General features: G+C 52.1%; 6 protein-coding genes across 6 annotated transcripts; 3 read left to right on the top strand and 3 right to left on the bottom strand.

Moving 5' to 3' along the window:
- Positions 1-128: 128 nt before the first annotated feature.
- BBA_05094 (vesicular transport protein) lies at positions 129-4,413 on the top strand (the record flags this gene model as incomplete). Its single annotated transcript, XM_008600191.1, has 5 exons — positions 129-369; positions 959-990; positions 1,046-1,526; positions 1,576-4,303; positions 4,362-4,413. The coding sequence occupies 5 exons, from the start codon at positions 129-131 to the stop codon at positions 4,411-4,413; spliced, it is 3,534 nt and encodes a 1,177-aa protein (XP_008598413.1).
- A 603-nt stretch (positions 4,414-5,016) lies between these two features.
- On the bottom strand, positions 5,017-5,668 carry BBA_05093 (uncharacterized protein; the record flags this gene model as incomplete). The annotated part of the gene is made up of 2 exons (XM_008600190.1): positions 5,017-5,361; positions 5,492-5,668. The coding sequence occupies 2 exons, from the start codon at positions 5,666-5,668 to the stop codon at positions 5,017-5,019; spliced, it is 522 nt and encodes a 173-aa protein (XP_008598412.1).
- A 1,895-nt stretch (positions 5,669-7,563) lies between these two features.
- Positions 7,564-8,721, bottom strand: BBA_05092 (SWIRM domain-containing protein; the record flags this gene model as incomplete). The annotated part of the gene is made up of 1 exon (XM_008600189.1): positions 7,564-8,721. The coding sequence occupies one exon, from the start codon at positions 8,719-8,721 to the stop codon at positions 7,564-7,566; it is 1,158 nt and encodes a 385-aa protein (XP_008598411.1).
- A 6,216-nt stretch (positions 8,722-14,937) lies between these two features.
- Positions 14,938-16,551, top strand: BBA_05091 (uncharacterized protein; the record flags this gene model as incomplete). The annotated part of the gene is made up of 3 exons (XM_008600188.1): positions 14,938-15,683; positions 15,868-15,886; positions 16,342-16,551. The coding sequence occupies 3 exons, from the start codon at positions 14,938-14,940 to the stop codon at positions 16,549-16,551; spliced, it is 975 nt and encodes a 324-aa protein (XP_008598410.1).
- A 1,354-nt stretch (positions 16,552-17,905) lies between these two features.
- On the bottom strand, positions 17,906-19,867 carry BBA_05090 (F-box domain-containing protein; the record flags this gene model as incomplete). Its single annotated transcript, XM_008600187.1, has 1 exon — positions 17,906-19,867. One exon carries the CDS (start codon positions 19,865-19,867, stop codon positions 17,906-17,908), a length of 1,962 nt encoding a protein of 653 aa, XP_008598409.1.
- Positions 19,868-21,993: 2,126 nt separating this feature from the next.
- Positions 21,994-23,366, top strand: BBA_05089 (putative signal peptide-containing protein; the record flags this gene model as incomplete). The annotated part of the gene is made up of 3 exons (XM_008600186.1): positions 21,994-22,303; positions 22,364-23,251; positions 23,305-23,366. The coding sequence occupies 3 exons, from the start codon at positions 21,994-21,996 to the stop codon at positions 23,364-23,366; spliced, it is 1,260 nt and encodes a 419-aa protein (XP_008598408.1).
- Positions 23,367-25,158: the final 1,792 nt, after the last annotated feature.

Below are 25,158 nucleotides of genomic sequence, written 5' to 3'. Positions count from 1 at the left end.
CTAGGCCTTCAAATTAATGGCACTGCTTTTACAAGTATATCTATGACACTCTCAATCAGCTGTCGCAATGCTTGAAAGCAATCACCAAGTTCCTCATGCCAGTATATTTCTTACCAGCCCGTGTCGTAATGAAGATGCTCAAACCCGGCTGGCAGGGGCTGGCCGCAGAGCAATTCGAGAAGCTGGTCGAAGAGGCACTATGGGAGTTGACCAAGTATGGGGCTGCATATGACGATGCCAAGTTGGATAATTTCCTCATTTCAGATGCTGAGGTAGAAATCGTCGACTTGGAGTTTGTGTTTGAGGTCGAGGCGCCGGATTATGAGCTCGCAGTTACATGTCACCTCGACAATCTACTAGGGCTCGATCGTATCTAGATGGTCGCTTTGCGGACTTTGGTCTCTCGTAATACCTGTAAGCAGATGATTGCTTGTTTCAGTTTATATGCCCTCTTTTCTTCGCCTCTTTCCCTTCGTTTAAAGACAAACCTGCACTTTGGTAAAACACGGTGGACGCCACCCTCATTGGCTTCATATCAGATAGGACGGCAAACGTGCTGTCAAGGCACCAGCGCCAATTCCTCCAGTGATGAACTTGCTACACTTTTCCACCCTCAGTTGACTGACAAGAGGGTGAAAGAGACAAAAACTCCCTCTATCAACCCCCACTTACATGATATCTTTCCAGTTTCACCAAAACATCACTTCCTTGTCTGAGCTGTCCCAGTCTCACTGCTACCCGGTACAAGATGCACCGCCACTCCCACCAGCCACATATGGCCGCTAGTGAGCGACGACAGGCTGGCATCCTTCTCGGCCATCCGCAGCATCACAATCCTAGCTTCGAATCGCTACCACGGCCACCCATCTGCTTGCGAAGCGGACGAGTTACTGGAAGAATTGAGCAAGTCGCATCTCCTACATAAAAAACGGTCATGCAAAGCGCTGCATCATCGTAGTCGGAGCCCAGGTGACAGACACCATGTTCCAGGTAGGCAACCTGCCTATGCGATTGCGCCTAGACTGGCCTAGGCTAACAATACCAGAGAATACGTGGCGCCATCGACCGCACTATTGCGGAAGAGCAGGCGCGGCAAAGAGGCGACGACGCGCCCATGTCCAGATCCGCCTCCGACTCGTCTAGGCAAGGAGCCAATGCCGGGCGAAGACCCCGACCAAATAACGGTAGCACCGATGCAGCAGAGCCGCCTTTGAACCCTGATCCAGCCGTCTTTGAGGCCGCATTTGTCATTGACGATAGCGACGAGCCGAGCCGCGCTGGCACCCCAAAACCCCCGGTCCCCGAAAAAGATGCCACTGCCTCGGAGAACACTGCTGCCGACGAAGGCAACAAGGCCGCCGATCAAAAGAATGGCAAGCGCACGAGCACAGAGAAGCCGAAAAAGAGCGCTAGCTCGGTCGCAAGCTCAAATACAATGGTTGCGTCGCAGTCAGGCTCCAGCGACCTGTCGCCAGAGATCAAGCAACGTCTACGGAAGCTGGAAAAGCTCGAGGCCACGTACCCAGGTAGGTATCCATGTAACGGCGGCGTCTTCTACATGCTAAGCTAGGACAGAACTGCTGCGATCATATCGAGTAGCGCATAAGCGAGCTACATCTATCGAGCCCTTCGAGAAGGCGTTGCGCGAGAATACTCCCTTGACCTCCATCACCGACCCGGATGCCTTAATCGAATACCTCAATCAATTAAATCTTCGCGGCGACATGGTAATGGATGAGCTGAAACGAGTCTCTGCCGAAAAGGATGAGATCAAAAAGAAGCAAACCGAGGCGGAGGAGTCGTTGACCAAGGTCAAGAATCAACTGGAAGCAATGGAAGCCGATGGTGGAAACAAGCACACCGAGCAGGGTGCTGACTCTCCCGAGGCCAAGAAGAAGGAGGCTGGTGACGACTTTTTTTCTTACGAAGACGAAATTCCTCAGCTTCAAGCCGACGTGGCAGCCAAAGCTGACGAGATTGAAAAGCTCAAGTCAGAAGTAGCCAAGCTCCAGAGTGATTTATCCGCTGCGAAAGAGAGTAGCGCTGGCCTCGCTGCCAATCTCGAAAAGGCTACCAAAGAGCTGGAGCAAACGCGCGGCGGGTCCGAGGACCAGGAGAAGCTGCAAAAAAATCTTGATTCTCGAACGAATGAAGTCAATGAGCTCACTGAGAAGTTGAGAACGGCCGAGTCGGAATTGAAGATGCTGCAGGACAGTTCGAGCAAAGACGCCGAAGCCAGCGCTAGTAAAGTCAAGGACACTGAGGCTTCGCAGATGGCGGCTGAAAAGCGCGCCCAGGATCTCGATGCGGAGCTGGCCAAGGCCAGAAATGCCACGATTGTCTCCAAGAGCTTGATAGATGACTTGAAATCGCAAGTTCAGAAACTGGATGCTGAGAAATCAGAAAAGCAGACCAAGATTGACCAACTCACAAAGCAGGTCAACAATAACTCTTCTTCAACAGCAGCGGCTGTCATTACAGAAACGACGGCTAAACCTGCTACGACAGGCGGTGCCTCGGGCGGCTCCAAAAAGAAGAATAAGAAAAAGAAGGGCAAGGGCAATTCTGCCATTCAGAACGCTGCCGAGGACGACAACGAGAGCAGATCCAGCGAGCCTGTCAAGCAAGATTCCGGAGCTGACGCGAGTGTTCTGCAAGCTGAAATCGATCATCTCAAGGAGGAAATCAAGCAGAAAGACATTGAGATCGAGCGTCTGACGAAGAAGCGAAAATCTGAGGAAGACTTGCAAGAAGAAATTGAAACGCTGCGTGATAACCTGGTCAATATCGGGCAGGATCACGTCCAAGACAAGGAGAAGTTGAAGTCGCTCGAGCAAGAAAGGAAGGAGCTCAAGGCAGAAATTGAACAAGCCCGAGCCAAACTTAACTCGTCGACTTCTGACTCAACCAAGGCCGACAAGGTTCGAGGCGAAATGGATGCTTTACAAAAGGATCATAACGGCCTCAAGCAAAAGATGAGTACTCTGCAGTCAGATCTGGGCGCAGCTCAGCAACTAGCACAAAGCAGATTCAAGGATCTTAGCGAACTGAAAGAAGTTTTGCAAAAGGCACAGCCGGAGCTTAAGAGTTTACGGCAAGAAAATGCTTCGCTCAAGACTACCAAGGAAGAACTGGCCAGCAAGGTAAAAGAGTTGATGGAGATGGAGAAGAAGGAGAAGGAGTTGAAGAAGGAGATTGCATCGGCACAAGAACTTGCTGCGGACCGCGCTATTGAGATTAAGAGCCTCAAAGAAAAGCTCAGTCAGGAAGTTGGTGCGAAGCAGAAGCTCGAGGAAGCCCAGCATGTATCGGGTCGTGAATTGCGCCGCGCCGAGGCAAGCAAGGTCGAGCTGAGCGCCAAGGCCGAAAAGGCAGAGGCTGAGCTTCAGAAGCTCCAAGAAGAAGCAAAGAAGCTTCGACCCCGCGTCAAGGAGCTTGAGGAGCAGATGCACAAGTTGAAGCGCGAAAAGGCGGCAGCGCAGGAAGAAGGCGAATTCAAGTCGCAACAGTACATCAACGCGCAGGCTCTACTCAGCAGCATGCGCGACCAGACCTCCGAAATGTCGGTGCAGCTCAAGGAATCCAAGTCGCAGGCCGAGGCCGTAGAAGAAGAGCTTGCCGAGGTGCAAAAGCTTCTGCAGGAGAGAACGCGCGAAGCCGAGACAATGCGCAGACTACTCTCCGACGTTGACGAGCGGGCGGATGGTAAAGTCCGCGAGATGCGCACCCGCATGGAGGCGGCCATTGAAGAGCGCGAGCGCATCGAGGACGAATCTAGCACCATCGCACGCAAGCGATCACGCGAGGTGGAAGAGCTGAAGCAGAAGCTGCGCGAGCTCGAGCGCGAGATGAAGAACCTGACGCAAGAACGCGACGACTTGGATGAAAAGTCTAGGGAGTGGCGTCGCCGCCGCGACGAGCTCGAGACCATTGAGGAGCGGGCGTCGGCCGAGGCAGAGGAGATGCGCGCGACGGCGTCGCAGCTGCGCAGCGCGCTGGATGCCTCGGAGAACCAGGTCCGCGACGGCGAGAAGCAGCGCGCCGATCTGCGCAAGATGCTCGACGACTCGCGGCAGCGCTACGAAAAGATTGCCAAGGACCTCAAGGCGGCGCAGTCGAAGCTGCTGTCGAGCCCGAGCAGGACGTCTGTCGACTCGAACCGAAGCGGCTCGATGAATGGCTCTGGCGGCAGTGCAGACACGGTATACCTCAAGACGATTCTACTGCAGTTTCTAGAGCAAAAGGATGCGCGTCTGCGTGCGCAACTTGTTCCAGTCTTGGGCAAGCTGCTCAAATTTGACAAGTAAGTTTTTTTCCTAAATCACTCACTCATATGGACCATCTGCTGACATGATGCTCAGGTCTGAAGAGGAGAAATGGAGCAAAGCTGTCCAGCATCTAGAAGTGCGATGATTATCAGTGAGGATTCTCGTGGACACGTGCCAACCTGTGAATGCTGGACCCGTGATTCATTCAGACCGTTAATATGACCTCTCTATAGAAAGATGGATTGGGAAATCCGCTGGCTAGAATGCTCGGAGATGAATGGTGTAGTTACAACACTGATGACTTTGTACAAAAGTGTATTTATACTAGACAACTATACCGCAACACCAGATTTCATATGCTTGACTTTGTCCCCTGAGCTTCACTAGCTCATTTCGTTTCGTCTTGGAAGGAATATACTGGAAGAAATCTTTTCAAGTGGCACTTCAAAGTCAAGTTTCTTCATGAGCTTCTTGTGGCATAACTAGCTAGGCAAGGCGCAAGCCATGCGCCATGTTGGGTCATGCTTCTCCGAAAATGGCGGCGCCTTCCATCCACATAATCACCAATGCAGAGAACAATCTGAATCGATATTTTCATACTTTCGCCACGTGGCTGGCATATACAGATTTCGGCTGGCTCCGAGTATACGAGTGTATTCCTACCAGCCACCTACTTTCCATTTTTTTGCGTACTGAGCTAGGCTATGAAAATGTGTAAGGCTTCCTGCTTTGACGCCCGTCTCGTCTTTCATTTTCGTACTCTTTTCCTGCGGTGTGGCAGGGCGTCGACTTTCTCGAGTTGATGACTGTACGCCAGGCCAAACACTGTCCATGCTGCGTTGTCGCAATGCAATGTCTCTGGAGTTGACTGCACCGTTGGGTCGAAACCACTGTCGACACTCGCACTACTCTTCAGTCGCCTGACGCTCATCTCGTCATCATCCTTCTCTTCGCGTTTGCGTTCTGTGACCCGTTCATCGTTTCTTTTCCTTGGGAATGAGCTTCCAGGCCCGATGAGTTCCATCAACGTCCGCATTCGAAAACAATTCTCTTGTAATAACACGATATCCTTTGTCGTTGTCCCAGTGCAACTCTTTGCGCGTCAATTCAACTCTGCCAAAAAAAAAAAAAAAAAAAAAAGGCCCACAAGTTGTATTTGTGAATGTGTTTGTGAACTCGTAGTCGTTCATTCTCATATCCCAGAGAACACAGTAGATTTGGACCGCGAGTTGATAGCTCAACGAGCCGTGGACGGCAAAGAATGAGTCACTGAACAGCTCCAACTTCTCCCCATCGGAGGACGTGCCGGAGAGCTCGCTGGAGGAACGTTCGCAGTGTGTATTCATTCCTCCAATCTTGGAGGCCTCCTCCAGCCATTTGCGGTATTTCGGGACGACCATTTTGCCCCGGCTAGGAGGCGCCCAGAACCATATTGCACAACTTGTCGCGCGACTACACAAGGGCCACTTAACGAAGTGCATTCTAGTGTAACTCTAAAATCACTCTGATAGCATTTATTGTATCCCGGAAATTCCATCAGGTAGTGCCATAGGCTTTTGCTGATCATGTACTGTACTCCGTTGCCTGTCAACACCGGCGCTACTGCACAATTTGGCATACTTGCGTGTTGAGTCCATCACCAGCGCTGTCTGCGGGACAAGAGATAATAGAAAAAAGATTATCAGAGGTCGCTATGGTCTGCAAGATCCCTCAATAGTGTTTCACGCCGTGACCCAACTTCCTTGCTTTCAATAGGCAGCATGTGGCTAATAGCAACTAACAGAGCAGAAATTTTTCGTCATCCATACAAGGAGCAGCGCTGGGTTTGTTATTATCCTCATGGAATTACACAGACTGGCACTGCTCGTACTCATCCGAGTATGATCCAATGCTTCAAAACCACGCGGCGGCGGCCGCGGCGGCCGTTTTCTACAGACACAGCAGTCCGCATTCCTCCAGCGTCATCGCCACCGCTCGCCTCCGCACGAAGCAGGATCCCCAGCCGTACTTCTTCCCGTGGCCGGCTACCAGCTGCTGGTCTTCGGCGTCGGAAGAGTCTGGCAGGGACGCGGCATCGGCAAGGCTCTGTTCTTGGATGGGCTGTCACTCGGCAGTCTGCCCATCCTCCCGGATAATTGTGTTCGGCGATGCGGATACCGACGACATTTGACGCAGAACAAAAAAAAACAAAAAAGAAAACTCATGCTGATTAAATTTCACAGCATGCGGATGGACGCACCCAGCAATGTCGGTGCGTTTGAATCAAGGCATCAACATGCCGTCGAGAAAAGCCAAAGCGAGTGCCTCTTCATTCATGGCAATGATTTATATCGTCACAGTGAAATAAAAAACACGCATTTGATCAAAGACGATGCATCACACGATCCACCGATGCAAATGCCAACACGATCCATGGCCAAATATAGTAACGCGGGTTGATCTAGCTTATCGCTATCGATATCGATCAGAAAAAACGACAAGATCAGATTGCCCACACCCCCTCCACATACGCGATAAAATTGATAACGCCCCCCTTGCTAAAAAAAAATCAACCAGGGACCCTACAGATTGCAATGGTTAAAAAAGACTAATTTTACCAGAAAGGCCCATTTAGTTAGAGTGACTGATGCTGGTTTCACCCCGTTCGTAGGGCTGACCACTTAGTTAGTGCAGACTATTCACGAGCGCCACGTCTAGTGCATACTGGGATGCCATGCATAAATAAAGTACAGGTTCAGGTGTGAAGCGCTGTGCATAAGGTATAAATTCAACCAAGTTCAATGGGTGCCAGGTGGGTTGTGCCCCTGGCTGGCCAACTCCAGATTGGAGCGGCCATTGCGCCCAAGTTATTTCGCTGATCCCATGCAAAACCCTGACAAACAAAAAACAAAAATAAGCAGGCATCGTGTGCCACAATCTTAAACCTCCAACCAAGTGCCGTCTGCCAATCCAAGATCCAGCGACAATAGAGCAAACGCCAAACATGCAAGTTACCCAGAAAGTCAAAACAAAAATCCAATCAAGTTACCCAAGTAGACGCTGGTTAGTCTCTGTAGGCGTCATCAACAAAAGAAATGAAAGAAAAACCTAGGGTGGAGTGACGAGTGGTGTGGCAGGCGTCCTCCGGGTATCGTGTGTATCCTTAATGCCATCTGATGTATCATGTTGTAATAAAATAGTCGTCAAGTGTATGTGAAGGGGTTTGAGAGATGATCCTGCGGCGTGGTGGCAGGCGTCATCGCAATAAGAATGATAGTCGTGAAGCCTAGAATTCCAGATTCAGGCCGTCGTGCGTTTAGACGAAATCGCGCACCCAGCGGGGATCGAGCCAGCCCACCTTTTCGAAAGCGGACCAGAGCTTCGAGGCTTTGTTGACATCAATCTTGCAGGCCTGCTGGGCATCTGTCTTGCGGAATTCTTTGCCGGTGCGGAGGCACTGTAGACGGCGGTCAAAGATGCGACGTTTGCTGGTGAGATAAGTGGCACAGTCGAGCCGTAGGTTGGCGGCGAGAAGCACCTCATCGGGGTGCAGAAGACGGGTGTGAGGATCATTGCTCAGGTCAATGGGCTGGCCCTTCCAGTCCACCTTCAAAGAGTTAGGACGATTCGGAAGAGAGTCAACGGGAGGGCAGTAGTCGGGAAGCGATTGGAAGTCCTTGTCCTCACGGTTAGGGGCGACGATACGACGAGAGGGCTCCGGGGTGGCACTAGTGCGCTTGGCGGGTCTGGCAACGGCGCCACCCGATACTCCAGAGCTGAGACTATTGCGAGGAGGACGGGGTGCAGGTTGGGGTTTAGTGACACGTTCAGTTCGCATCCTGGCGGGCTTGGGCGCAGAGACAGTCTTGGTGGCGGGGAGGATTGGTTGGAATCGCTGGGAAGCCTTTCTATCGACCACTAGTTGCTCACGTTGCCTGCGTAGCCATTCTCGGGGGTTCTTTTTGTAAAACTTCATGACTTCCGTCTTGAAATCGAGTTTGAAATCGAGGTTAAAATCGAGGGCCAGCTTGTAGTGTCCGGGTTTAGGAGGCGAGCCCGTGTTGAAGGCGCTCGCAGATCGGGCTCGGACGTGGTTGTCAATGGTGTGCTGAAGCTCAATCTCTGCAGGAGTGAAAAGAGGTTCCTGAGGAGGGCTGGCAGGTGAAGACTCGTCCGCAGGGTAGAGGACGGGGTCCTGAACAATCTGGTTGTGAGATGTCGTGGGGGCGTTTGCGGTAGGCTGAAGGGGCCTGCTGCAAGGCGAGATGGGAGGGGACATTGGCATTGAGTTTATGCCGGAGATTGGCGTGGCATTGATAACGTTCGCATTGACTTCATGGCTGCTTTGGCTGAAGCTGTCAAGAGTTGGGTCCGGAGGGGACATGAGGGTGTTGCCATTGACCTTGGTGAGGTCCTTGGGAGGCGGGGGGGCCATTGGAGCGATGGGACGCTCACGCTGCATTGAGGTGGCCATTGGAACGGCGTAACCAGTCCAGGGAATTTGCGAATTGGAAGAAGTAGACGAAGAAATGGGGGGAAAAGGTATCCTCTGATTCAAAGAGGTAGAATTGGAGTTTGACGAGAAAGCAGGCAAGTGCTGGCGATGAGTCTTGTCGAAAGTGGTGGAAGACGGACAGTGGACAGGCGTAGGTTTGTCAGCCATGGAAGCTCAGATATGACTCTACCTAGTGTAGGCAGGTAGGCAGTAGGTAGGCAGTAAATAGGTAGGTTGGTAGAATGTAGAGGTAGGCAGTGTACTCGAGTGTGACGTGGGTGGGTGGCAAAGTGCCGTCGCGGCCAGGCAAGCAAACGTCGGATTTGTAAGATGAAAGCCGAAAGAAGAATAGAGAAGTTATGTCCGTCGGAATTTGCGGGGACTTTGCAAAAGGTGAACAAAACGCAGGAGAAAAGAACAAGCGAGCAGAGGCCTTGAATTTATTCGGTCGATGATATATTATCGAGCGAATAAATAGGCCCTGCGCTGGCTGTGGCGCTTGTGGGCGGGGTGTAGAGGCGTGAAGCAGTCGAGCTTATTAGTTGCTAGCACGAAAAGTAAAGAGGCAGTCGGTTAGACTGGAGCAGTGTCGTGGATTGTAAAGGCGACAAAAAAACCGAGCATTGGGGGATTGTAAATCGAGCGACTGGTTGATTGGAGGCGAGAGTTTTGTGGCAAGAAGAAGATTGTCGAGTCGGCGTGAGGCGGCGGCGGTGATGGGCTGTTTGATGATGGTGAGCAGAGAGCGAGACGGGGAGAAGCGTAGACTGGGTGGTACCCAAGTTATAGGGCGGCGGGCACTATTGAAAGCTTGAGAGGGGGGTGTGTGGTTTAGGAATATGAAGAAGTGATTGGGTGTCCTGGAAAAGTACTGGTAAAGGGCAAGAGACAAAGAGACAAGGGGACAAGAGGTCAAGAGACCAGGCGAGTTGAGATGTTGCGTGAGGGGTGTTTTGGAGGAGGGGGGGGGGCGTGTATGTACTTTTCGTGGCCTTTTGGCGGACTTTTGGCGGGAGACTGGGCTGGCTCAGCACCTTTTAATAATGAAAGTTAGGCGGCAGCCGTAGCCTAACCTGGCGGAGGATACGCTGAGTCGCTGGCAGGCAGAGGGCTGAAAAGGCTGCCTGTGGCGTGGCTGCACTGTGGAAGACACTGTGAAGACCAGACTGCCCGCTGTGGCAGAGGAGGAGGGGTGGCGGAGTCATTGAATATCTTGGATATTCTAAAATTTTTGAACATTTCTTCACATGGGTTGACTGTTTTACTCGGGCGGCGGTAATGACAGGTAGAAGTATTGGATCGGCTTGGCAATTAAGCATTTGTAAAGCCAATGCGGAAGTGGCAAGAGACAAAGAATTGGTAGGTAAAGACGCAGGCAGCAGGTAGCAAGAGACAGGCAGCAGGATTAAAAGCACAATGCCTAGGGGTCTGCCTAGGCGTGTGAGGAGAAAGACAAAGAGGCATGTCAGGTAGCACTGCGCGGGCTGATATGATATCAGTACTGGGAGGCTGTACTGAGCGCCTGTACTGAGCGGCTGCAAGGCGGGGCAGCGATTCAGACTGAAGCAGGGAGTATTAGTAAAAACAGGAGAGAAAGAAGGAAAAGACAATTGTAGTTGTGATAAAAAAAAGCTCAATCGCAGACATGGTTTTGGTCAATAGCATCCTTGCTTGTAAGAGGGCAGACTGTGCAATTGCGCACACGCCGGGAGCACAAAGAGAGGGCGAGACGCCTGTGACATAGTTTGGGATGCTAGGATGCACCGTGAAAAGCGATGGTATATTTCAGCGCAGTATAGCTATACGGTTCGAAGCACAAAGGGGAGGAGGGGAGAATTGCGCAGGAGGAAAGGAAAAGCATCACAGTAACGAAAAGATGGAGAGCAATGAGTGACAGCCAACGAGTAGTAATTTGTCTATGGATACTGAGGGGCTGCGCACTCTTCTGTGGGGCAAGATGTGGTGGGGCAAGAGGGGTGCACCGACAGCAGATGACTCAATCGATAAGACGCCTCTTGTCTTTTATCAGGCAACCCAAACTTGCGACCAGATAGACGTGCGCAAGCCTGCCGCAGTATCACGGCAATTGCAGCGGCCATCAATCGAGTAGCAGAGTGAGGACAATGGCGGCCAGTCTTGCCCCTGCACTTGTACGTGATTGAAGAATTTACGAACGCACACCACCCCCCTCAACCATCCAATCGTCTTTTTGCGTGTTTGGCAGCTGGCAGCTGGCAGCTGGCGGACCGTGAGCCCTCGCAGCAAGTCAGCATGTGCGATTGAAATACGGTGACAATGGGCTGCGTTTTGCTGCGCACACGCCCTTCTTTCCATTTCATCTGCAGTACGAAGGGCCCACCCCAGAACAACGACCCAGTCAGGTGCCGTCGCGTCGCAGAGGTCATCAGGCACCCTCTGTTGTCTGCGCCAGCCTAATTCGCTACGACGGCGGTCTATCGACTGTTGAGGTATCATCAGTGTACACGAATCACCAGCAGCAGGCAGAGTAAAAATAGAATAGATTTATTCAACAAACCAAAAAGATGGCTAGAGAGAGTGCCAAGATCCTAGCCAGAAGAGACGCCCAGAAAAAAGTACCGGATAAAGGAAAACCGGCTGCTGCAACCGCTGTGGCAGATATATGCCCGCTGCCCGCGCCCTGTATTACACCATTACCGGTCCCTCTAGGCAGGTTGTACCTACCCACTCGGTAGGTAGCTACCTAGCACGCCTAGGTACCTACGCTAATAAACTAGAACTTGTTGAGTGTCCGCAATGATAGCTAATCTGCATCAAACACCGTTTCTCATGCTCGCTCTCACACGCGGCATATCTCTGCATTGATTCCACGTGCGCAAATAATTAAACGGTCGCTCAGAAGTTAGATACACTCCGTGTTGAAAGACAAAAATTTGTAGCACTTTACAGTGCCTAGATTTACAGCGTATACCATTCCACCTGCACTGTAAATCTGCGCAGTCAGCCCCATCCCATCATCAACCACTACCTACCTCTAGACCGCCTGCCGCGCTGGGCTGAGCTTACTTGCTTGCTGCAAATCATTGCCTCCTCCATTGTCAACGCACTGCGCCGCCATCATCAACACTGCGCCGCCGTCGTCTTCATGCGTCCGTTTGTCTCTTGTTGTTTACTCGCAAAATCCGGCCACACATATGATCACATTATCTTGCCAAAATCACACAGCACGCACCATCTGTAACCGTGCTCTGACTAGCCATATCCGCGCCCAGTATCCTCAAACCTCGCTGGTCGCTAGTCGCCTCTCGTACCCATATTCCACGCCATCCACACCATCACAGCCATTCCCTACCGTATCAAACACCTCCATCTCGACACTGTGTCTAGCACTATCCAAGCCCAGATTTCCAGACCGCCATGGGCCACATCTACGCTAGCCGTCGCCAACGGCGGAGAATGAGTTTGGCCAGTCTCCAGTTGAGCATGCGCAAAACACTAATCACCCGAAGAAATGGCCACAGAACCGGACAATGGTACCGTCATCTGTCGTCATTACATGCGAGAATACTAGGAGACAACCAGCATCGATCCAGAGGCTTCCTCGCTCCGCCAACATCTCGCTAAAATCAATTGATGCTAGGGATCAATTGCAAGTCACAAACAGGCAGACACGCCACAATCGCTAGCCAAGCAAGCTTTTAAACAACCCACTGTGATAATAATGGAATTTTCTATTTCCAATTCTATTTCCAGATACAAGCATAACGGCATGCAGAGACAGTATTTTGCACCACGCCGCCTACCCACACCCACGTCGCTGCCCAACCGCCTTAGATGGGCTCCGATCAAGCCTAATCTACCAGTCACCACTACACAAGACATCAATCACCAGCAATCAGCACCAATCACACATGGCCGCCCTCCCAACAAGCCCATCAACGTTTCAAAAAACACACCCCCTCCAGGCTCCCTTTGACTGAATTCTTCAAGAGCTGCCAGCCTGCCACTCGCCACTTCTGGCTGGCCACGCGCCCGACGGACACGCTCGCCCCCAATTGCTCATTCACAGTATCACACCTGCGCCATCCACCTCACACCGTGCTGCTAATTTCACATCCGCACCAAGACCGATGCGGTAGCGCGTAGCGACCAGAGCAACCAGAGCGACCAGAGTGACCGCTGCGACCGGCCAGTGTGCCTCGGTCTGTTCCAAATGCTCTGCTTCGTAGAGGCTTTTCCCAGCTTTGCACCACCGTCGGCAGACTCTTACAGGCCAATGCCTCTGCACGAACGCATCCCAGGCCTTTCGTCGCGTCCGTTGAACCATGTCCAACTCGTCCGAGACACAATCGCTTCCTATCGGTTTACTAGGCAAAGTAAACACGACCCCAGATGAATGCCGAATACCACCACCGACTGTGTACATCCGCGACGACCATTGGTCAATGATACCCCGTACGACATCCAGCCGACCCAGCCCTTCCTCTAGAGCCTTCAAGGCGTCCTCGTGACTACGTCATCTCCTCTGCCTCGCTCGCCACCGTTGGCTCTTCGAGACTCGTTAGACCTGCTAGTCTGCGCTACATTACAAGCCCAACGCCCTGTCTTTTTTGCAAAGTCAATTGCATTAAGGTTTGCTGTCAATTCTTTGGCCTATTTCTTCGCTTCCTACCCAACAGGCAACAATGGAGTGTGAGTCACAGGCATGCTACCCAGGGTCCGCCACCCACCCACCCCAGGACAGGCACCACTTGAGCATCAAGCTACCCACCGTCAATCGACCGACGACCACACAGACAGGCTGCAACTCGCACAGTAGAGCGGCAATGCGGGCACTAAAAAAAGAGAGGTGCGGCCTTGGGTCAACGCCAGTCCTGTTTTCAGCCTAGCCGCCGGTTGGATGGCTGCGCGGCGCTGCCAAGACGAGGGAAAGACACGGACCAAACGTATGGCCGGGATCATACGTGAGGAATCTGAGGATTCATATCCCTCCCCTCACATCAGTCCCATCAGTCCCATCAGGGTCCCGTTTGCCGTTCTGCAACTTGGAGCCCATGCGCCATGCTCAGGCTACTGCACGTCTTTGGACTATCCATCTCCCTGCAGCAAAGTGGGTGTTGCGCCGACGACCAGAGCCATCCTGGGACATCAATAGAGGGGTAATTGCTCCGAGTCACTACGTAATTACTTTCTGATGGAGGGGCATATCGATAACACTTCCTGGCCCGAGGTCGTGTACAGGTGCAATATTCGCACTGTCGTGGCTGCTGCCAGTGACAAGGTCAATATTTCGCTCATACAATGTCTGATGCTGGATGGACGAATGGTGCCTTGACCTATTGGACAGGACCATACTGGTACAAGGAAGGCCTTGCCAGTCATCGCAGCCCAATGGCGTTTGGAGCTAGCTGAACTGCGACTGCTCGTGCGACGCTGTCTACGCGCCTGCCCTCTGGCCGGCATCGCACAGGCGCAATTTAACTTGAGTCGCACCAATTCAGCCCAGTCTCTCTGTCCCGTCTTTCTGTTCAGCCTTTCAACTTGCTCTTCCCTCCGTCACCGGCGACATTCATCATCAGACTGACTGGCTTCAATTTCTTGCACAACTATCCCTAGACAATCGTGCATGCGGCGCCGGAAGACTCCGCCGTAGACCGACACCTGCATATGGCCATCGTCTGATCTGTACATCTCAGAGCCTCAAAGAGCCGCGGTGACTCTTGAGAGAGCCAATTGCATCGCTCAAGACTCCTGCCAAAAGTAGCCGTGTAACTCTTTTCTACCCGCTGCATATTAAAGCGAGCCGTTGCATTGGCATTATGCCGTGCCATCCCGTGAGGCGACCTCATAGCTTTTACACAATAGCCCAATGGCTCTCCGTTGCACGACACAGCAGCTTGTTGCGGCAGGTGTCAATTGAAGCGGTGAACAGTGCACTTTGTCTGGCTCAATTGGATTTGAACACGGCCACGTTGGTGAGGCGGCTGCTCTTGTACAGGTCGCACTATGATTCGGCACGCACAAAGACCTTGTGCGCGTTTGACAATCATAGCCCCCAGATCAATAACAATCAGGTCGCGATGGAACTCCCAACCTTTTCCGAACTGCCAATAAAGAGGTTCTGCCCGCAAGATGAAGCCTTCAAGTCAAGCAGCACCTCCACACAGCAGGGCGGGCCAAGACAGACACAACCGACTAAACTATTACACGACCACCATGGGTGAAACCCCGATGGACCTCGCTAGCATGGATAAGCACTGGAATTTTAGCAACTTTGAAGAAACCGACATTGCCGCGTATGTTGTCGCCGTGTGCATCTGCGGTTACAGCGACATGGCTGATATGGCACCCCTGAGGCTGCGCCGCGACTCGGACCACGACCCTGTTTTCGACTCGGACGGCGAGGACTCTGTAATGCGCGGCACCTCCCGCGGTTCCGAGTCCATCCTACATATCCCCCCCGGGACGCCCAACCACTGGGCGCTGCTGCTGGAGCTCCAGGGCGGACAGGGCCGAGCCGTCAAGCTTGAAGCCTCCCCGGCGTGGCAGCCGGAGCGGCCAGCACGTGAGGGCACGATACTTGTGACGTCGCTTGCGGCCGGCTGGCACCATGGCGACGCCATTGTCAAGCGACTGCGCTTCACGGTTGTTACGCCCGAGATGACGGTGCAGGCTGTCATAGAGAACATTTGTCACAACGCGCGTCATCGCTATCTGTTTACGGACGCGGGCGAGGGGTCACGGTACTGGGTACGCACGGTGATGGGGGACCTGGAGGAGGCGGAAGTGCTGCGCGAAGGCGACGCCGATGATGCCGAGGAAGTGCTGAGCGTGGTGTGGCGGCGCCGCGGCGACGATGCAGCCTACATGCCGGAACCGGAGAGGAGCAGCATCCGACGAGGCATGTTTACGGACTGGACGATACGCGGGCCGATGAATAAGGGCTTGTTTAGATCATTGGGGTAAGTTTTGCTACGGCTCTCTGGGTACAGGCATGGTTGAATGACGAGTTTATTGGCTGACGTCTTTGCTTATTTAGTCATGATTGAATGGGACGATGATGACTCGACGTCTTTTGTAGGTATAGGCATGCTTGAATGAGAAGCGAGCAACTAGGCTTGTAGAGAAATGCAATTGTCGTGGTAGTGGTCAGGCGACACTGCGTGTAAGTGACGTGTCGTGCATTTCTACCGCGACCCTATGTGGTGTTATTGGTTTAGGTTCAGCAAAATGTCTAATTGCTTCACGGCACAGACAGACTCACTAACAGTTGCCAGCGCTAGTCTGTGGCCATCGAACCCATGTCAAAAGGCTTACGCATGTCATTTACTTTGGAACCTGTCACCGCAAGTTGAAATGTCATGCAGCGGGACGGACTTAACGGACGTTGATGATGGGCATTGGAATTTCGGCCAGGCCAAGGTCAACAACCCTCGGGGCTTTTGCTACGATGCTCAATCGCTTTATTTCCGCTCGCTCGTTAGCTTGAGAATCTTATCCGTTTGTACTTCTCCGACGCTGCCGTGATTACGAAGCAGATGACGCGACTCTCTCCGCCAGAAACCGCACGGCGATAACAACAGCAGCACTTTATTTACTTATTTATTCATACATATTTAGTCACTTGATGATGTGGTACCTTGCCTACCACCTACCTACCTGCCGCGGGGTCTGCAAGACATGCGCGTCAACCCGCACAGTGCAGCAGTTCATCGGATAAACGGGCAATTTACAATTTGCGCTTTTCCCCTCTGCTTCAGTGTTGAAGAAGGCGGGGAGGGGGAAAAGGCAATCGGTGCCGAAAAGCAACATTATGAGGAATCAATTTAGGCAATCCCGAGCTACTTGCGGGCTAATAAAGACACGCCCCTCTCCTTCCCCTCCCCATCCCGCCCCCGGTCAAGTTGCGGTGAATGCGACGTCGTGACAGTGACAGATGATGTCCCCCGCGCCCCGCGCGCTTTTCCTGTCCATCTGCCACCCGGGCCACACCCCACGTTCTATTTCTCCTTCTTCTTTCTTGGTGCGGCGGCTCAAATCTAATCGACACCAGGGAAGTAAAAGGGTGGTGGTTGGTGGTGGTGTGGTGGGAGAAGGAGGGGAGGGTCATCTGACACGGAGTTGGCGTGATATCTGAGACGGGTAGAGACAGCTGAACACGGGCTTTTTGGTCTTTTTTTCGAGATGGAATGTTGCTGCAGATATATGGTTCTTTTGGGGAGTTTTTCTTATTTGAAGACATGTGCGTGGCGGAGACGGACAACGAGCCTTTTCTTGTAGATGCCGGCGAGAACCGAAGTGGTCAAGAAAAGTGCTGGGGAAGTTTCCTCTATATTGCGCTACTTGTTGGTAAAAGATGGCATCGGGGGCGGGATGCTGGATATGGGGAGCTGGTGTTCCTGGCGCAGAGGTGTGCCGGCTGGGCCCGGCTCTAGAAGTAGTAGACAAAGGCGGCGGCCATGATCGGGGCTATGATGAGAAGAGGTGCTGGGCAGGCTGACCACATTCTCTGGCACCTTGGTCTATGTTGATTCCTGTAAAATGTCAGAACCTGGTGAATGGATAAGCGTAGCCTTTGGCAGATGAATCTTTGTCGCTATAATCGTTTCAGATTCAGAGACATATATATTATTGGGCGCTTCCGCCTTGGTTGGAGGTGACTGTGTTGTTGTGACGCGAAGCCGACTAATTTCATGCTATTTCCATCGGCCATTGCTCCTATATAAGAGCTGGAAAAAGATGATCAAAGTAGACCGAATCATTATCATCATGAAACATTTTGGTCGAGTGCGAATTTGGTTTCTTCCTGAGATATCGACCAGCGCGGGCTCTGTCTGCCGTCAGGGCCGCTCACAATAGTTGCCTTGCAGTCCAAGCAGACCGGAACAAGCCTGCGCAGACTGTGTAGCTCTTGCTCTAAATAACGTATTCGACATAGTTTCAGTTTACTAAAACCTCGCCTCCATGGCACGGCGCGCAGTAGCCCATGTCAGCGACTCATGGTCATTGTCCTTCCCATATTGTGGATTGCTTCACACACTGGATTGCTTCATATATTGGATTGCTTAAACTTTCATGATAGTGCAATCTTGTTGTCTATTCCATATACTAAAATGCTTAAATTGCATGATTGTGTCTAGATCATGCGGGTATCCAAAAAAAAATTAGGCTCAAGAGCCATTGGTTACGTAAAATCATAAAGTACCAGACTATCGCGTCCGTTACTCGCCTCCTTCAAGACCAACACCACTTCGTCGTCAAAACCCACCCAGTTGCGGCGTCCCTCGTCCAAGCCTGCATGAGTCGGCGTGCGCGGCGTGGCTAAATCAGCCCCATCATCAGTCGGTAAGCCATCATCGGCTTCCTGCCGTCGCGGTCTGACGGCAACGCTGCGGGGGCTGAGTCGGCCTTCCACATCCCAGAGGCGAATCTCGTCGCCACGCGTGCTGACGCTGACTGCTTTCCCACGGGGTGTAATCTCCGCGTCGGATATGCCCGACGTGTGGCCCCAGAGCCGCATTCCGGAGGATATCAGGAGTGATGTGGCTGTTGCCGTGCATAGGTGAAGGACGAGAGTGTTGTCCGGAAGCGTAGCGAGGAGGTATGGATGGCTGTAGCGAAGCTTGACGGGTCCAGTCCCGTCATCGGTAGGGCCGAAGCGATAGCTGCTTGCTTGGAGGGGCGAAGAAGATGGCGATGGGTGACTGGATCCAAGTTGTGTAGGCAAAGAGGTCGCCACACGTGAAGTCACAGCGCCTGATGGGCGGATATCGAGATCTTGAATGCCGATGGACCAGCCACCAACAGCGTTGAATGTATATGCTATGGATGCGACGACAGATGACGAGCTCTTTCGCAGAGACAGAGCTAGTGGGCCTTGGGTGCTGTGTGACTTGAGGGATGTGAGAAGATAGGGAGCTGGCAGTATAGTGTTTTCATCATCTGTATTCTCTGCTGATTGCGCAGGCAATTCCCGCGCCGCTTCTGTGTCGGTATCTTCACCAGCGTCGGAGGTGTTGTCCGTGGAGGGGTTATTGAAAGTATAAAGGGCAATGAAGCCAAGTTGTGTGGCTGTCAGTAAATACGGGTACCCGTAAGCGATTGAGAGCAGGCTGCCGAAGAAGCTCTTTTCTTGACGAAAAAGTATTCGCATGATATTTCGATGGGCATCCAGACGCCAGACGGCCGAGGTGCCATCTTCGAAGCCCACGGCAACATCGACCTGGCCTTTATTAAGGCGTGTATCATCCAGATCCAAGCAAGTAGGTCGCAGGCGTGTGGCGTGGTCTGGTCCTACCGATGTTTGTGCAATCGTCTGTCTCGTTCGCAGATCCCAGGCGCGCAGGCCAGATACTGAGTCGGCTGTGACGGCGATTCCCTCGACGACCTTGATGAGGGTCTGCCAATTCGGTGGCGCCACAGCAACCGCCTTTTCACTTGCGTCGCGCACCTCGACCTGCTCGACGGCGCAGCGGCCTCCAGCCCAGTTATGGCGCAGACGGTACTGCTTCTTCCAGTCGACCGAGTCAACGACCTGTTCGCGGATGGCGTTCCAGCGCTTGGTCGAGGCGGGCTTTCGCCATGCCGAGACGCCATTTTTAGCAGCAGCGGAAGCGGCACTACCCGATGCACTTCCCGCGGTGAAGTGTTCTGCGGGCGAGGGGCCGCGTGTTGTCTTGAAACCGGGTATGCGGTGCACACGCGGCAGGATGAAGCGACGGTAGTAGTGCGGACGCCAGAGTTGGGAGTCGGAGGCAATAGCGCGGAAGCGTCTAGAGACGAGTCCAATGTCGAGGAGGGTGCGTTCGCCCAGATACGAGAGGATTCGGACGAGAATCTCATCAGAGATGGGCGTAATAAAGTCCTTGTGGGGGCACGTGGGCGTCGCTATAGGAGCGGTGCGCTGCCGCTTGGGTGCATGGACGTGGTTGCTTGTGTCGGGCGCCAAGCGGCGTTTCGTGGAGGGCATGGCAAGGTGGTATGCATAGTCAGCCTGCGAATGCAGACGTGTATGTGTGGTTGTCGCAATGGCGATGAAGACGGGGAGATGGTCGATGGGTGAGTACGGTGAAGGATGGATCGGACGAGATGGCGGGTCGTTTTTGGTTCCCCGCGTAGGACTGCCAAGGAGTGGCAAGCGAGGCATCCCCAGCAGAATCAGTGGGCAGAATCAGTGGGCAGACTCAGTGGGCAGATTCAGTGGGCAGATTCAGTGGGCAGATTCAGTGGCTCCAGCGAGTCAAGGGCTCAACGGGGTAGCAAACAGACGCTATTTATCTACCTAGGTGGGTAGAATAACTACTTATAAAAAATAGTAAAGGACATGCATCAAATAATAATTGGAGCAATAGAAGCAATGCAACAGATAAAGTACTATCAACAGATTGCCGAATAATATTGCACCGGCATCTTCATCTGCCCCGTTTGCTGGGGCGGAGCCCAGTACTCTGTAACGTTAGAAGATTGGCGCCCCTGTCAAAATGATAGGTTGTCACAGCATCATGCAATCCATCGCCTCATTCTTTTTTATCACAGTACCATCGGCTGTCTTCTCATCATGGCCGCCGTTTCATCCATCACAGCGCTACCAGTTTGCATATTTGGCTTCTGATATCGTTTGACTCCGCATGTCATCTTGGCATGCTTGTCGGCACCCAGCATTAATCTCGGCTCCCGTCCGAGTCATCCATCAAGATCGAGACCATTGGCGTCCACGACTTCGTGAAACCAACAATTACATCCTTCGCTAATACCGGGTCATGTGAATACGGCTCCGGCACTACATCATGTCTACTGAGAATCTCGACCATGACGGAAAATGAAGCACGCGAGACATTCCAACTAGAAGCCGATCTAGAGAAACCTCTCTAGCACGATGGAATCGCCGATGGCTGCATAATTTTAGCTGTGCCATGGCGAATCACTCAATGCCACCCGACAAAGTCAGGGTCTCTTACTGTTTCAATTCGACAATACGAACTCATTTCCCAGCTCATCCAATTCCAATTGCCAATACTTGGGGTTTGGAGTGTACCAACATACAACTAGAGGAGAATACTTCTCGCTTTCCGGTCTGAGCTATCACCCATCACAGTCAGTGATTATCTCGTCTCGCCCCCACCACCACGTCAAATCCTCCCTGCATACAAGTTGCACCCAGACGACGCACAGACACCTTCTCCTCGCTTTCCAGAATCAATCTATCCGGGCGTGGCAAGCAACTTAGATACCCAGCCTCACTGCGCTGCGACAGACTCATATTCGCCATGTCTCGACGCCACTGTTTAACACTGCGACGTCAGGCATGTCAGACAACCAACCCCAGAGACATGTAGAGTTGTCCCGTCACACGCCCTCAGCCACGGTCCTTGCCATCATCAGCCGTAGCCTACTGATAGCCACGTGGGTGACAAAACTGTTCGCCGCTTTTTGGTGGTGAGCTGGTGAGAAAGCGGCGATCAGTTTTATTACCCAGGTGATAGCCTGCCCGAGCAGATTACGAATAGAAAAGAAGATACGACGCCACAGCCTCTTGGCCCCCATCAGCTTACCCAGTCAGTACTCCGTACAGAGTACCAACTCGGCAGTTGGCGGGAGTCAGCGCCGGCCGTCGGCAGGTGTGCTCACTTTGCTTTTCCTAGCCCACTCAATGCTGCAAATAATGAAACAACCCGGCCATGATGCCGTATCGTTACCTTCAAGCTGACTCGGCGTGTTCGGCGTGTTGTATTGGTTTGCCAAGCCCTCAAGGATGCGCTGTTCTGCCCAAAGCGGCAAAGTCCTTCCGACTATTGATCTCTCGATGGCGATGCAACACATCAGGGGTGCAGTTGCACATCACTGACAATAGATTCCAAGTCTCTTACTTGCTTCCGGGAGTTTGGATTGACTTCAGCAAGGCATTCATCGAGTCGGCCAGCATATCGGCAAATGATCCGACTCAGACATCGGCGACCCGGCGCAAAGACACGAATGCATGTGCATGTTCCTCGCGTCATTGTGTCCTTCCGGGTGTAACGTTCGAACTACGGGCCAATACTATCTCAATTGAGGCTGCTCGTCTGATCGCTTTCGCAGATCTCTTGCCATGTTTTAGTTAGCTCTGCAACAGCGAAGGGCTGCATGAAGAATTGGACAATCATTCATCCAGTGTCCGAAACCTGCTTGACCACGTCTTATGACCTAGAGCCTCTTTACTTACGATCCCATATTCTCTTCTGTTGAAAGACTGTTTCTTTCATCTTTCAGTTCTAGCATTTTTTTTCTTTCAAGATGACAGTGGAAAAAATCACTGCAGTGGTCCGCGTCTCAACACCAGCAGTCGTGCCACTTCCGGTGACTGACGACTCTCAATCGGTAATTCTGGAGCCCTATCATGTTGATTTGCTCCCAGAATATGGTTATGCCAGTAGGGAGTACTTGATAAGTGGTAAGGCGTACGGGGAGCCATATTGCACCCGCTTGCTGCTGCGATGTCCCGACGATGCTTCCCGCTTCACTGGATTCGTTGTCATGGAGCCGTCTCATCTTTGGGGTGGAACGAGTATATGGCGACATACAAGTCGCTGGTTAATGCGCAATGGTATGGTCAATTGTATCTGCTCGTATTAGCTTTGAGCCCTGCTAACAAAGGCCGATCAAGGGCATGCATGGCTCGAGGTGGATTCGCAGGCCACCTCGGCTGTCGGAAACATTAAGAATGTTGATCCCGAAAGGTACAAAGGTATTCGGTTTATACCGGGTCCGATTTCTGACGAATTTGCTGCCAACATCCCTTTCATCACGGACGCGACAAAGGAAGTCCTCTCAGAAGCGTACATGGACTTCAAGGCCAAGTGGTGGCCCGCAACTTTACAATCTCCTGAAATCCTCACTGCCGCATCACATGCACTCCGTTCGGGAGCCTTGGGTCTGGTTGCTCAACGAGTCATTCTCAGTGGCCTATCACAAACGGGCGGCGTGACGCGGCGCTTCATCACGCATTCCTCCCACTTGCGACTTCCAAACGGCTCGCCGCCCTTTGAGGGCTTTCTCCCATGCCAATCCGGCGGCGAGGCGTTGCCCGACGTCCCCGGAGCCAAGATCATTGAACTCGTAGGCGAGGCCGAGTTCCAATCTGTCAGGTTTCCCTGCGGCATCGGCGGCCAGATGCTCGGCACCGCCCACCGACGGCCTGACAGCGATACCTTTCGACTTTATGAGGTGGCGTGTATGGCGCACCGCGAGTCGCGATGGGCGTCGCCGGCCGAGCTAAAGAGGTGGTCCGTTGCGGATCTTCGTGGTGCTGAATGGAGCACATTTGCGGATTCGTTCATCTACCATACCGTTTTCGAGGCAATGGAAAATTGGACGCAAGATGCAGATATTTGTCCGTCTCTAGGGGCTACCATCGACACTACTGGCCAAAGTGACGATATCCTGCGGGATGAATATGGCAATGCAGTCGGGGGCGTGAGAACCGTTCACAGTGATGCGCCCTTGGCCACCTTTGTGGCTGCGACGCCAAAGGGAAGACCAAACTGGTACTGGGGTAAGTGCCTTCCAACATGTGAGAGCAACTTGGTGTTGTTCTAACTTTTGTAGGCTCTCAATGGACGTTTTCGCCTGAAAAGATGCAGGTGATTTACAAAAGTGTAGAAAACTAGGCTCATTGCAGGCCGTGCCATACAGAAACAGATTCAGCAAGGTTTCTTGCTTCCCGTAGACGCGGAAGTCTTGCGAAGAGAATCTATTGAGGCCGTGCATTTCTAGGTGCGTTTCAGTGTCTGACTCTGCGATTGCGCTTTTTCCATCTCGCAACTATGAATGTGTTGCGACAATTATTAGGGAGGGGTTTCGCTCACCGGGTTCATTGAAGGACTTGATTGAAATGAAACTAAATATGTAATACAAAGATTTACTTTTCTTCCTAAATACTTTCGATATATGGTCATTTGCCGGACTTGCAGACTTTCAATGTTGTAGCTTCTTAGCGGCGCGCTGAGGGCAGTACGAGCAGCCTCTCCAATCTTGCTATATAGTTTCTCGTCACGAGCAATACCAGACCCCTGCTGAGATACAAAACTCTCACTGTCCATCAGGCGAATGCCGCTCCGGCAGTGTCTTCCAACTCCAGTGCAATGAACCCTGTTCAATATCTGGCTGCACACCGAGCACCACAAAGACTACACCAGGATTCATTCACAACCTCTTCACATGGGGCGGCCACTCGATATCTTTTCTCTGTATCAAAAGCGTCTCCGAAACGTCAATATTTACAACATCAGCACTTACATCGACGTCTTGACCCTGGATATCAGGCTCACCCATTCGGTCAGAGGGCTCATGACAGAAATCTTCCCCTTTGTCGTCCGCAGTGTATGATGCATCAATTTAGCGGCCGTACCACTGAGTATCGCTGATCATGCGACTTCCAGCTTTTGACACCATGTAATTGGAGATTGCGTAATGTAAAAGGTCTTGGTTAAATAAACGAAGCCTATCTGCTCACCGAGCCAAGACAGAGCAACACTGCGTGCCTCGCGACTCACGAGAATAAGTGGCAGTTGGAAATGATTGTCATCACCCAACAAGTCTTTTCGGAAATCCATGCCAAGTTCGCCAATCTCCCTCGAGATAGGCAGAAACAGGAGTTAGAATGCGGCGAGCGACGCAAGAATGAGCCATATGATTGCTCAAATGTTTGTGAAGTTGTTGTGTTGGTTGCCGAATGCAGATGCAGGAATTCAGTCGCGTTCGTGGGATTGGCTGAGGCGCAGAGGCCCACGCGCATATGATGTGCTTCCCAATAACACGTATTCTACACATAATAGAATGATTTTCCTTGTTTGAGCGAGGTTCTTCTATTGACAAAAACATAACTATTCATCCTTTGAAAGTCTACATTTGGTCGGCGGAGGCTGAACAGAGATGGAAGGGTCCACTGGACGAGGAGGCAACCGTTGTAATCAGGAGTCTGCATCCCAGAACACCAGGCTCGATATGAACCACAGACATCAGCCAGACCAGTTCTCAATTGGGTCAGCAATTGTCAAAAGAACAGCTCATAGCTTCAATATCCATAGGTATTTGACGCGCGGATCCTCAAGCTCGTCGCCTCAAGCAAGCGCTTATGGCTGATGATTAGCAGTGAGTAGCATTACACGACGCGATGCAGATACCGGAACATGCACCAGACGAAACCAACCAATACAACTTCGGGAGTATGAAAAGGCACATTGCCAGGCACCACATACTTTTTGTTACCTGAATTCTTAGTACTTTGTTAGTTGAATGCCTGCCTTGGCGTCAGGAGGTACTAAGGCTGATCCAGCGCCAACATCAACCAACTCAATTAAGAAGCAATAGGAGCCAAGCAAAAATGCACACAAAAATGTAAAAATGCAAAAACCAAAAAAAAAAAAAAAAGAAAAGAAAAGAAAAGGAAGAGGAAAAAAT

This window comes from Beauveria bassiana (assembly GCF_000280675.1).
Source record: "Beauveria bassiana ARSEF 2860 unplaced genomic scaffold BBA_S00012, whole genome shotgun sequence".
Taxonomy (NCBI): domain Eukaryota; kingdom Fungi; phylum Ascomycota; class Sordariomycetes; order Hypocreales; family Cordycipitaceae; genus Beauveria; species Beauveria bassiana.
Note: the sequence above shows the minus strand (reverse complement) of the source record. Positions and strands in the feature narration are given on the sequence as shown.